This window comes from Staurois parvus, unplaced genomic scaffold (genome assembly GCF_062004578.1).
Source record: "Staurois parvus isolate SC_StPar_1 unplaced genomic scaffold, SC_StPar_1.0 ptg000194l, whole genome shotgun sequence".
Classification (NCBI taxonomy): domain Eukaryota; kingdom Metazoa; phylum Chordata; class Amphibia; order Anura; family Ranidae; genus Staurois; species Staurois parvus.
The window spans coordinates 825,332-839,563 of record NW_028317990.1 but is presented as its reverse complement, the minus strand read 5'-3'; the positions used below and the strand labels follow the sequence as shown (position 1 = coordinate 839,563).

Here is a 14,232-nt window from a genome sequence, read left to right as displayed (position 1 = left end):
CAGTAGACGTAAGCTTGCTTAATGTACAAAAGATGTGTGAAGAGCTGCAACACCCCCTCCCCCACATGTTTAAATAGATATCTCTCATTACATGGTTTCTTCAATAATACCGTCTAAATCTCTGAAAATAATTATTTAAAGCCATCTAAACCCACCTTTAAAAGACAATATTGGCAGAAATGAATACCCCCCCCCCCCCCCCAGGTTTCAACGCTTCTGAAGCATCTAAGCTTATAGGGCTTTAGGGAAGGGGGGGTTATGAGTAGGTAAACAGGTTTGACCACATTTTTACTGTACCCCCTGCAAAGGAAACTACTGTACAAATGCTGCAGCCATGATGCATTGTTGCGTGGCAAAAACTACTGTTGCATTTCAGCCAGCAATAGTCCCTTGCTGATCGTGACACGTGATTGTGAATAGGGCACCATACAATATAGCTCTGCAACTGTGTACTGTGCCATTCAATATGGTGTTGTGGGCTCTAACATAACAGGAAATAATGAAGAATTATGTCACCTCCTCACTGCCTAACAGCCTTCTGAAAAATGTCCACTGTGGATTGCCCCTCAGAAAGTTATTGTAAGTGTAAACAAGTCCTTGGAAGCTATACATCCACTATGAGGGATCAAACAAAACTCTAAGTCCAACTTGTATATCTGATGGTTACTAATAATTTATTTGTGAAGAGTGCTTGTAATATATATATATATTTATATATATTATTACAAGTACACTCACACTTTTCACATATCCATGCCATGAGTTGGGAACAACTGTAAGCGGAGAAGAGGGGATCTAGATGTATTAGCATATTGTTAACCAGGAACTACAGTGGTTGAAAAAAAGGTAAGCATGTCCCTCAGAGACAAAAGTTATCACTATACGCCCTGCTTGAAACATTTGGAGCAAGTATGTAGAAAGTGTAATACCCGAGGTTCAAATGAAACAATTTCCTCAATAAACAACACTGCAGACAGAAGGTTTCCATTTCTTTATTAATCTATAACCAAATTTCATACCAACATCACAAAGAAGTGAATGGGGTGTAAATTCTTCTTTCTTTTGTCTTCTTTAGACCACTTTACAATATTAGAAACATGAGGACCAGGCTGGGGGTCTTCAATGAGATGGTCTTAACATACTAGACTTAATTTTGCCCATCAGTACTTTCAACATAAACAGGATCACAGGAATGGCTGGCTTCTGTTCTGCACTTTGCAAGCAAACAGGCTTTGGAATAAACTGCAAAAAAATAACTATATACATTAAACTGAGAATGATTCATAGGGGGCAAAATCCTCCGGGTCAGAGCCTCTGCCTATGTCTTTTTAGACATGGCGGTAGGAGGCCCACTGGCCGGCCATTGCCAAGGTTCTGTATGTTTACCTATTACCACATCCCCTCTACTTTACTTTAACCCGGTTTCTTCTCTTTCTGGAAGCTGAAACTGGTCCTTCTTGTTAATTTCCTCTGTTTCTGTGCAAAATAATCAGCCCTTGCTGTGCTGGCTCTTGATTCCAAGATGTAATTGACCTTCAGAAGAAAAAAAAAAGAATTTAATGATATAAGTAGATACAAGCCTTCACTTTTAAAGTGATACTAAACCCAGGACCCTGCATTCACTATGTCTGGTCTCCCACAGTACACACAACATGGAAATGCAATTGTTTTAGTCAACATAAACTGCTAAATAGCCTTTCTCATCAGCAGTTAGAGCAGTCTTATATCAGTGTTCAGCAGAGAACGGGTTAAAGCTTGTAGGAAGAGTTTTCAGAACCCCTGTATTCTACAGGAGACCCATTTGATTGGGAGCAGAATACTCAAGTCTTAAAAAGCCCTGGGTAGCTCACTATTACCATGCCACCTATTCTTCCTATGCACGGGGAGTGAGTGTGTTGGTTCGCAAGTCTGTATCTTTCACGCTTTTTGATCTGCATCTGGACCCTGAGGGAAAATTTGTACTGTTATATGCTGTGGGACTTTATATCCCGCCGCCAGCGACTCCTGCTATACTTACTATACTGACCCAGCTGCTTGCTAAATACCCTGCTATCCTGGTTGGGGATTTCAATATATATCTCCGTGTCCGCATGTGGATAAATTTAATCCTGATGCGGCCACGGATTCACCCGTCTAAATGGGCTTCCACGTTTGCCTTTACTGATGTATGGAGATGGAAATATCCATATACTAGGAAATAATTCCTAGCATATGAATATTTCCATCTCCATACATCAGTATAAATCTGCCATTCAGCTACATATGCTACTATGTCCCCGCCTTGATCTTTATGTCAGCAACCACGTCTTGGCCAAGGTGTCAATTCTCCCGTGGGGAATCTCAGAGCATGCCCCACTGCTTTTATGGCTGAATGTGTCTGTGGCCTCTGCACGTCGGGTATGGTTTCTATTGGATCTCTGACTAACATGTTGAGCCTATTCTATCTGGAGGCATATGAGACTATTGGCTTACCAACCTGGACACAATGGAATTGGCTGTGGTTTAGGAAGCCTTTAAGGCCTATGTCCGACCACTATTGGCATGGTTTGCAGACAATCTGAAGTGACTGGCTGCTACTGAGGTCAGATCTAGGGACTTGTTGACTAGGTTTGCAAATAGTGGTGACAGAGAGTGTATGGAGATCTGGAAGTGGCCCTGCAAGAGGTATTGCTTCTCTGGCTTGCTATGGTTAAGAAGCAGCTGTTACATCAGAGGATTTTTGAGCAGGGGAAAAGGACTGGGCGAATATTGTCATGGCTATCCATGGAACAATCTGCCTCTACTCCTATTGCTGACATTAGAGAGGCTGATGGCAGTTTACGGACTACTCCGGATGCCATCAATGCCCACTTTGCGAATTACTAGTCGAATTGCTCGGTCTCTGCTCATGATTCCGAGAGGCTGTGTTCTTTTCTGGATGAGATTGAGTTTCCTGTCCTATCTGCTAGTTCGCTACAGCTCCTTGATGCCTCTATTACCCCTAAAGAGATTCAAGAGGCCCTGGGTTCTATGCAGACGGCGACAATGGCGTATGCTCCGAATTCTTTAAAACCTATAGTGACAAAACTCCAGGGAGTCTTTTTGACTGTTCTGGATAATGCCACCCACCCGGAGTCTATGCTGAGAGCCATTATAGTAGTGGTGCCTGGTAAAGATCCAGAATTCTGCGCTTCTTACCGGTCCAAATCTCTTCTGAATGTAGATGCAAAAAATAAATGTCAAGGTCCTGGCTACCCGACTTAATAAAATAATCCTTTCCCTAGTTCATAGGGATCAAACAGGCTTTATGCTTGGTAAGGGGACTGATATAAATTTAATTTACTATTACCGCTCATGCAGCAAAATCTGGGACCCTGGCAGTGGTGGCGTTCTCTCTGGACGCTGAAAAAACTTTCAACTCGGTGGAGTGGGACTATTTATGATGTAAATTTGGGGTTGGCCCAACTTTCATCTCATGGGTTCAACTCCTTTATTCTGCCCCTTCCATCAGAGTTCAGACCAATAATTTTTTATCCAACTCTTTCCCACTCCGCCGAGGTACGAAGCAGGGCCAGCTTGGTCCATATAAACTATTTTCTTCACCAAGGCCGTTGTGCTCAATTCCCCCATCAACACTGTGTTGACAGGTTATCCCTCCTACCGTGTTCCCTGCTGAGGGAACACAGTGATTATTGCTATCGGCTATAACAGCAATAATCGCACGTAAAATATGGCAGGCTGGTTGCAGCCAAGTTTATCAATCGAGTGATCAACTTGGGCACAGTCAGCCTACCCCATACAAGGTTCAAATCTTGGTTGATTCAGCAAGGATTCAAACCTGCTATGGCTGGCTTAAGTGCTGCAGTGTCTCTAAGCACTGTATGTAGCTTCAGCAAGTGCACAATACTGGGTTCCGGCTGTGGGACAGACACTTCCCATCTCATGCCCAGAACAGGACAGTCTGCATTCATTCACAGAACACAAAGATGCCTACGAATGGCAGAATGCTGCTCAAAGATTCCTCTGACTGGCTGAGTTAAAAAGTTGGGATCAAGATGTCACACTCTCCAGCTTAGCCAATCAGAGGAAGCTTTGTGTTCATCCTCCACCACCACCCGTTGCTTTTTTACCAACACTCAATTGTTCCATCCCAAGTGAATTTGAACACTCCTGAAGGACTACATCTGCTTTTTCTATATATTGTAATCTCACTTTTATAGATAATTATCTCGAAGATCTTAAATTTGTTAATCAAGTCCATCTAACACTACCCTCTCCCTAGACTGACAATGCTGTCTCTGTTGCTTCTCTACCCAGAGCAGAGATACAGACAAGATCAGTTTTTTGGGGGGTTTAAATCCACTTTAATTAATTTTGTTTTAATCAGCCTTCCAGCGGCTCGCAGCTCTTATCTCCTCCATTCACTTATTGGCTCCAAACAAAGAACCACCATACTGCAGTGACTATTAAAAATTGATAAAATAATCCACCCAAGTGCACGCTTACATTCAATACATAAAAACAAGGTTGATGTCACCATAAATTCTACTTCCAAGATGGTGCCTGCTTCCTCCAACTTTAAGCATGCATTCCATATACCAGAAGGGACCATGTCCCCAATGTATTTCAACTGGCTTGATGTCATCAGGGACGGACCTCTGCCTCTTTTTATTTCCTATTTAATCAGTCAATGCTATCTTGTGCTTTCTTAACAATAATACACCACTGACATATTAAGTGTTAAGAAAGCACAAGATGGCACTAATTAGCATTTACCAATTAAATAGTTAGCTAATGTCACTTCCAATGCATGGAACACTCACTGGAGGTCAGAGAAGCAAGGCGCCATCCTGGGAGTAGAACTGATGTTTTATGCTGGCACAGGTTTTATGGACTGAATGTAGGCGTGCACTTGGGAGGATTATTTTATCAATTTTTAATAAAGAATCACTGCACTATGGTGCCTCATTACTGTTTGAGGCCAATGCGTGGAGAGAGGAGCTGGAGGGCAGGAAGGCTGATTGAAAGGAAGGTTAATCTGATGCCTGTGCCACTTACTGCTGTCATAGCCGTTGGTGAGCACATAGTACTATTTGGATGCACAGGCACAATTGGAGCAGGTGGATTCAACACTGCATTGTACACAAGATTTGAAAGAGTATTTGGGGAAAAAACACTGGTTATAAAAACAAAGCTCTAGCTTGCTATGGTTAAGAAGCAGCTGTTACATCAATGCACAGTGGGAAGATAGAGTTTTGTGGACTTTTTGAGAACTGGTTTGCAATACGTATGAACTTTATTGACACTGGAATTTACACAAGATTTGTGTTTGTTTTTGTATGATTTATATATGCACACACACATACGTATAAGGTTTTGGAATAGGGAACGCAGCACTTTTGTTTATTTTTAACACTAAACTGCTATATTTTATTTGGTGTATCAGTTATGGTGCTAGCAGCTCCCAATGTAACAGTTGTTAGAACAGGCAAGGATCTGTGCCTTTTATGATGTTCTGTTAGAAAACCAAATGACAAAGATCTACCATTATCAATCCAAAGTTTGCAGTAACCTCAACAGTCTCCCATCCAAGACCAAAAATACTACACCACTAAATATTAAAACTACCATTGCAAGGGACACATCATGAAAAAAAAAAATCACAAGGTTCAGCTTGCATCCATTTATTAAACAAACATTAAAATTATTAAGGTATAACCCCCCCCCCCCATTAAACAGGCCCACCATGTTTCTCACAACAGACTCTCATACATAATAGAACCCTATATACGACTGGTGTACAGTACTGTCATCCACGACTGGGGAGTCCTTCAGCACCCACAGCAACATCCAAACATCCAGTACAGGGGTGCTCAACCTTTTGAAGAGCAAGGGCCAATTAAATGATTTAGTAACCAGTTGCAAATCAAAAATCTAAATGAGCCAATACTGTCCTGAGCCCCCTATAAGGCTGCTTTCACACTGTTGTGTAGTGGTCTACCATACCACTTGTGCAGCACAGTTCACCTACGGCTTTCTTGCAGGTACGGCGCTGCACCCACGGATCAGTGTGAAAGCAGCTTAATAGTTGGTAATCCTATGTGCTTATATGCCCTTTGCAAAAGCTATTCTGCCCAGTGTATCTGTTGTCTAATACACTGACCTGCTTTTCCTCTTGCAGTTGGTACTTACAGCGTCAGCCTCTTGCTCCCTCCACTGCCGGCACACTGCATGCTGATGCTCTGAGATGGTGGGTCGGCAAGCCCAGATCACAATCAATGTGTTGCAGACCCTGGGCATGCACTTCTCTGGCCACATCAGAGGACTCCGTAGTCTAATCCAGTAGCGTTCTCTCATGGATAAAAATGCAATGCATAAGATGTTGTTGGATATAGCGCCGTCCATTCAGATCATATAGTGACCATTTTTTACTTATGAGACTAAAGAGCTAGGTGGATGTTCCCATACTAAATTTGATAATTGTAGAGAAAAAAAAACTATTCAGCCAGGGATATAGGTAAGAGAAGTTGATGCTCATAGGATAGGAGTGTGACACCTGAGGCATCCAGAGTGGTGTCCCAGACATCCACAGTGATCCTTAAGTCAATACGGCTATATCTCCATCCACTCATTTAGATGGATTTCATATATAGTTGTCTCACAACAACTTCTGAGATCTCAAACAGCCATATCACATTGCTGTATAATGTGTCATAACCACAATGGGTGTCCAGTCTGTGCGCAATATACTTTAGTTCACCTGTACAACTCCAATAGACTCAAAAATAGTCAAAGCACCCCCATAGATTTGTAATCGGTGGTTGGTATATCCAGTATATCTCAATGCACACATCCCATCTGGAATAATGTTCCATGGAAGTGAGATAAACAGGGTTTCCAGCTTTAAAGGTCCTTGTGGGTTTACATGGTGGGGAATTCCCGAGGTCTCACCTGTTTTGCCAGCAACGTCTTGCTTCCCCAGAGATACTCAGCAACGTTTTTCCCCAAACGTTGCTGGGGAACTCCTCACCATGTAAACCTTACTGCTAAAAACCTTGTAACCTTGTTTATCTTAATTATATGGGACTTTACCCCAGAGGAGAAGTGAGTATTGGGATTATATCAAGCACTGATTACAAGTCTATGGAGGCTCTTTGTCTGTAGAACTCCACTGGATTTATTAAAAAATAGGCAACCCGTTATGAGCCCCAACAAAGGCTTTGAAGGAACAACTGTGGTTATGGCACATTATATGGTATGTTCTGAGACCCCTATATACCTGTATTAGGTAAAAAAAAAAAAAAAAAAAAAACCTCTGTAGTCTAATCCAGTAGCTCTCTCTCATGGATAAAAATGCAATGCATAAGATGTTGTTGAATATAGCGCCGTCCATCTAGATCATGTAGTGACCATTTTTTACTTATGAGACTAAAGAGCGAGGTGGATGTTCCCATACTAAATTTGATAATTGTAGAGAAAAAAAAACTATTCAGCCAGGGATATAGGTAAGAGAAGTTGATGCTCATAGGATAGGAGTGTGACACCTGAGGCATCCAGAGTGGTGTCCCATATAGCAAAAAAAAAACTTCAATTAGCAGCTTCCCCTCCCCAATTACTAACCTGAGCCCAATCTTGATCCTGTGCGGTGCCCGAGAGAGGCAGCACTGCTTTCTCTCTACCTCCTCACTGGAATCAGTGACAACAACAGGAGCCATTAGCACTTGCTGCTGTCAAATAAATCCAGTGACCAGGACACATTACAGAGTGTAAGCTCAGGATTGAGCCCGCATGTGTACCACCGTAGGAAGTGGCTGGAAGAGGAAGAGGTGAAGGAGCCAAGAGTGCCAGCAGGCTCCCAAGAAAAAGAGGATTGGGGCTGCTTTCTGCAAAACCATTGCAAACATAAAGAACGTTCCAATTGCTGAACATCCTAAAAGTGATTGTAAAGTCCATTATCACTGTGATTGTGTGGGACACAACTCTGGATGCCTCAGGTGCTGCATTGGAATACTATGAGCATGTGTATATTTTAGTACACCATTTTGAATGAGTGTTTTTAGGTCCATTATGTTGCATTTGCAGACAATTAAAAAGGAATGGCCTGCCTTGTTACTGCTATACATGTTTGCAGTAACACATCACAAATATGTGATCCCGGTCTAAGTGAACTACCCATCTACATTCTCAGTGTAATACTATATATACTACCAGCTAATTAATTAATGTTAAAATTCATTTTTTGTCACCTGCTCCATCTGTGTGTGTGCCAGCATAGCCAGCACCAACAGGTGAAGCATCTTACACAGATTTTCCTGTACATCAGCACAAGGAAAACAAAACAGACTTCCAGTATTAAGACACAAAGTACACCACCCAAAACACTAATTACACATGTGCTTAAAAACTGATGGCATAGTTTTGCTAATCAACACTATTGTGCCTATAGTGGACTGAAACATATTGGCAAGCATACACTTTGCGCATGGGAAGTGGTTAAATTAACAAGGTGTACTCATTACCGCTATATCCAAATTGAAATGGCAGCACTTAATTCAGTAGATAATGAAGTCTGCTTTATGCTGGCTATTAATATCTGTTCAGTGCATCTAAAAGCTGCAATTAACCATTCGATTAGATCTGTTGCTAATTATCTCGTATTCAGTGTGTACACATGATCTGCATAGCTCACATTACCAGTTAAAAGCCCGACACATTGCTCATCATAGCCCTCTTGGCTCCCAGAACATTGACAGGATATGTGGAATCTGAATACATAGCTGAAAGACACTCTGACCCAGAATACAGCCATTCTCCAGCCTCTGCACCCTCCTTACAAACATGTTTTCAATAAGTACTACAAGCTTAAGCATCTGGACAACACCGTATGACCGGAAATGTCACAGGTTAGACAAACACAACTTAAAACAACCAAAGAAAAAGTCCCAAACAAACTTATGTAGTTAAATCTGTCTGAAACCTGAAATCTAAGCTGCCTTAACCGCATTAGTCATAAAGCCTTTTTTTCCCCCTTTATCCATGAGCTTTTATTTTCTTTTTTTTTTTGTTATGCAGATGTCTTGGTTCTACATCCTTACACCTTTTAGCTTTTGTAGTCAACCCAACAAGGGTTTCAGGTAACATAGGGCTATAAACTGATAGATTTAGATACATATCTTCTGGGTAAAAGATTATCACATAAGTATGACTTTAATACTTACCGCCAGGACAGACTGAAGATTATGATGTGGATTGACAAGATAACTCAAATGGCAATGAAGGGGGAGGTTTTAATTATGGATTACTTCAACATGCCTGACATTAACTGGAATTCTCAAACTGCTCTTACAAGCAGGAGCAGGGAAGTAATGGAAGAACTGAATGCGCTTTCTCTAAAACAGTTAGTAAAAAGTCCAACCCGAGGTGACCTAGAACTGACAAATGGGGATCGACTGTCTAATGTAGAGGTGGGAGAAAATTTGGGTTCTAGTGATCACCAATGACTTTGGTCTGGTACTAAAATAAGAACTGAAAAATCACATACAAAAACAAAAGTTTTAGATTTCAAAAAGACAAATATTTCTGAAATTGGTGAATTTCTAAAAAATTAGTTGAAAGGTTGGAGTAAAACAAGGAGAAAGTAATCAGTGGGCACTACCATCCCAGAGGCAACTAGATTATATGTCAAGCAAGTTAGTAAAAATAAAACGGAAGAAAAAAACAATATGGTTCACTAAAGATAGTAAAGGAAAAAAAACAGCATATAGGAAATTCAAAGAAACAGGTGTATAAGAATAGACAAAAGGAGGCCAAACACATTATCAGCGATGCCAAAGCATAGAAAGAGGAGGAAATTGATAAATCTAATATCAAAGGAGATAAAACCTTTTTTAGGTACATTAGTGATAGAAAAAAAAATACTTTTGTTCAGTCTTCTCAGAAATAAATTATACTAACAATAATAAATTGGGAAATCATATTAGTTAAATTTTAGGATTTCTGGAGACAGATGCAGCAAAAGAACTGGCTCGGTTAAAGATTAATATAGCAATAGGTCCTGTATTCATCCCAGAGTTCTTCAACTTCAAGGTATAGTTGTTGGACCATTAACTGATCCTTTTAATCAATCTCTTCTAACAGGAGAAGTGTCCCATGACTGGCAGACAGCTAATATTGTACCTATCCACAAGAAAGGCAGAAACGTAAAAGCTGGCAATTACAGGCCAGTGAGTTTAACATCGGTTTTAATCAAGTTAATGGAATCACTCCTGAAGAGAAGGATCACTGATCACTTAAAAACAAACAACATGGCTTTACTGAGGGCAGATGTCAGACTAATCTGATTGAATTTTTGGACTATATTACCAATGTTTTAGACCAGGGTGGTGCTGTGGACATAGCATACAGTTCCACATAATGATCTAATACAAAAGTTGTACAAGCTAGGACTTAGCCCTTGGGTAGTTCAGTGGATATGCAGCTGGCTAAAGGATAGATACCAAAGTGTGGTTGTAAATGGGGTTCACTCGGAACAGAAACCGGTCACTAGTGGTGTACCACAAGGCTCTGTACTAGGCCCTGTTCTATTTAATCTATATGTAAGGTTGATATAACTAAAGGTTTGTTAGGTAAAGTATGACATAAAGGTGTAACAGGGATGATATCCCTGGAGGTGTCTGTAACATGGAACATGATTTGGCATTGCTGGAAGATTGGCCAAAAAAGTTTAATATTTCTAAATGTAAAATAATGCACCTAGGTAAAAATCATCCCTTTAAAGAGTACAACATTGGGGGTACATTGTTTGCCAGCATTTCAGAGGAAGAGGACTTGGGGGTACTTATTTCAGATGATTGCAAACTGAGCAAACAGTGTGGCAAGGCAGTGGGGAAAGCGAATAGAATTCTAGGATGCATCACTAGAGGGGTCATCAATAGGAGGAAGGAGGTCCTGATTCCCCTATATAGATCTTTAGTTAGACCTCATTTAGAATACTGTGTCCAGTATTGGAGACCTCACTTACAAAAAGATATTGATATGATAGAACGAGTCCAGAGACGGGTAACACAAATGGTGAAAGGTCTGGGGGATAAAACATATCAAGAGCGACTTCAGGGACTTAACATGTGTGGAGGAAAGAAGGGAAGGGGGAGACATGATTGAAATCTTTAAATACATCAAGGGGGTGAATAAGGTTCAGGAGGGCAGTATTTTGAACACAAAATTAAAATCAAGAACACAAGGACAAGACCTTAAACTAACTGGAGGAAAGTTCAAAACTAATCTCAGAAAGTATCATTTTACTAAAATAGTTGATGCTTGGAATAAACTTCCAGCAGAGTCGGTAAAACCTCCAGTCAACGGTAAATAGCTTCAAACATGCTTGGGACAAGCATAGATCTATACTCAGAAAAAAAAGTTAGGAGTTCTGGTAGATCACATGCTTAATAATGGCATGCAATTGCAAGCTGCGGTTTCTAAAGCGAGCAAAATCCTCTCTTGTATTAACCACTTCCCGACCGGCCGTTGTATATAAACAGTCGGACGGTGGCACTGCAGGGTCGGGTGGCCGTTTATAAACGGCCTCCCTGCACCCTGCTTGTGCGTGCTCCCCGGGAGCGTGCAGCACCGCAATCCAGTGCCCGCTGTGTCCTCCGGACACAGTGAAACACCGATTGTAGGCCGGGACCTCTGTACGAGGTCCCGATCATGTGATAACTGATTGGCCAATCAGTAATCACATGCAAAGTAGTAAGCAAGATGTCACTTCTGACATCATTGCTTACTACATGTGAAATCTGTGAATGATCACAGAGGTCACATGGTACAAGGCTATTCACAACAGCCTTGTACCTGACAAGCTGTGACCAATCACAGCTCACTCAGTAGTTCTCAATGGCTGCAAGAATGCAGACAGAGAGAAAGAGAAATGATTGCTTTTACACCCATATAAAAAAAAAAAATCACCCCCCCCCCCAAAAGTAGTACAGTGTCACCATGGTGACACTGTACTGCTAGGGTGACAGTATGTAAAAAAAAAAAAAAAATAATAATATAAAAAAAAAAAATGTAAAAAAAAATGTTTAAAAATTATAATTTTTGGTTATAAACTAATTTGGCTTATTTCTTTTTTAACTATGCAGAAACAGGTCACCTCAGATACTGATCTATTTATGGATGTACTCACTATTGCAGTGATCTGTTGCTGCAGGTCTGCATCAGCTCCATATTAGCTCCTGTACTGACAGGAAGAGCTGTGATGTCACATCACTTCCCCTGTAAACACGATGCAGCAGCTTTGTTTAGCAATGCTTTTTAGTGAGTGTTCTGTGGTATGATTGTAAGTCCAGGAGGTGATTGATTCATCTATGAACTTAGTACTCGATCAGCAGTACCAGTAGCAATTATGGTTGGAGTCTGGATGCTATTGTAAAACAACATTGAGACAAACAGTCATCATCTTACAGGTCTGTTGGACTAGCCAACCCAGGGAGACATATTGGGGAAAGCCCACTGGCTGGGTTGAACCTTTCCAGGGTAACTGATATTGTTTTCCCCCCATGAAAGCTGGTATCTAAGAGGTCTGTCCACAGGTACCAGTGTGCATGTACTAATATTTCATTATGTTATTACAAGATCTTGCATGATATAGTATTTGAATCACCCTAAGCTTCATTCTGTACATGCTGGATGCTGCAGTAACAGAAAACTCACCTTTAGGACAATCTCGTTAACAGTAGCTGCATCGGATTCGAAATACAGGTGCTTGTAATCATGATTATTGAGGTAGGTCAACTTGAACATTGCATGGCCTGTAATGGAGAACAAACATTCATTAGACACATATTTTTCAAAAAAGAGAATAATATGCTGAAAATGAAACAGTAAATAAGTGTAGGCGATTGGTAGTATAACTTTTATAAGATTGGTAGCATAAAAACTCAACCCTGACCTGCTGCCCTTGACACGATAAAATGATAAATGGTTTTCAAAATGTTTTACAAATAATATCTGAAAAGTGTGGGGTGCATTTGTATTCAGCGCTCTTTACTCTGATACTTGTAACTAAAATCTAGTGAAACCAATTGCCTTCAGAAATCACCTAATTAGTAAACAGAGTCCACCTGTGTATAATTTAATCTCAGTATAAATACAGCTGTTCCGTGAAGCCCTCAGAGGTTTGTTACAGAACATTAGTGAACAAACAGCATCATGAAGGCCAAGGAACACACCTGACAGGTCAGTGATAAAGTTGTGGAGAAGTTTAAAGTAGGGTTAGGTTATATAAAAAATATCCCAAGCTTTGAACATTTAATGAAGCACTGTTCAATACATCATCTGAAAATGGAAAGAGTATGACACAATTGCAAACTTACCAAGACATGGCCGTCCACCTAAACTGACAGGCCAGGCAAGGAGAGCATTCATCAGAGAAGCAGTCAAGAGGCCCATGGTAACTCTGGAGGAGCTGCAGAGATTCATAGCTCAGGTGGGAGAATCTGTCCACAGGACAACTATTAGTCTTGCACTCCACAAATCTGGCCTTTATGGAAGAATGGCAAGAAGAAAGCCATTGTTGAAAGAAAGCCATAAGAAGGGATTTATGGCTTTATGGCTATTAGTTTGCAGCTTGCGAGAAGCCATGTGGAGGACACAGCAAACATCTTGAAGAAGGTGCTCTGGTCAGATGAGACCAAAATTTAACTTTTTGGCCTAAAAGAAAAACGCTATGTGTTGCAGAAAACTAACACTGCACATCACCCTGAACACACTATCCCCACCGTGAAGCATGGTGGTGGCAGCATCATGTTGTGGGGATGGATTTCTTCAGCAGGGACAGGGAAGCTGGTCAGAATTGATGGTGAAGATGGATGAAGCTAAATACATGGCAAGAAAGATAACTTGTTATAGTCTGCAAAAGACTTGAGACTGGTGCGGAGGTTCATCTTCCAGCAGGACAACGACCCTAAACATACAGAGCTACAATGGAATGGTTTAGAACAAAGCAGAATGTTAGAATGGCCCAGTCAAAGTCCAGACCTAAATTCAATTGAGAATCTGTGGCAGGATTTGGAAATTGCTGTTTACAGATGCTCTCTATCCAATCTGACATAGTTTGAGCTATTTTGCAAAGAAGAATGGGCAAAAAGTTCACTTTTTTCATCCAAAAAGACTTGCAGCTGTAATGGTAAGGTAGTTCTCAGGGTTGCTGAATACAAATGCATGCCACACTTTTCACATATTTATTTGTAAAAA

At 40.9% G+C, this 14,232-nt stretch overlaps 1 protein-coding gene across 3 annotated transcripts in view; it reads right to left on the bottom strand.

The window, feature by feature from the left end:
* Nucleotides 1-976: 976 nt before the first annotated feature.
* MAPKAP1 (MAPK associated protein 1) overlaps nucleotides 977-14,232 on the bottom strand; it is a 307,717-nt gene continuing 294,461 nt past the window's right edge. For all 3 annotated transcript variants that reach the window (XM_089677866.1, XM_089677867.1, XM_089677868.1), the window contains 2 exons: nucleotides 12,691-12,788; nucleotides 977-1,533 (listed from right to left, as the gene is read on the bottom strand). In XM_089677866.1, the coding sequence (XP_089533992.1) occupies nucleotides 1,414-1,533; nucleotides 12,691-12,788 (218 nt within the window). In that variant the 3' untranslated portion in view covers nucleotides 977-1,413. The remainder of the gene's footprint in view (nucleotides 1,534-12,690; nucleotides 12,789-14,232) is intronic.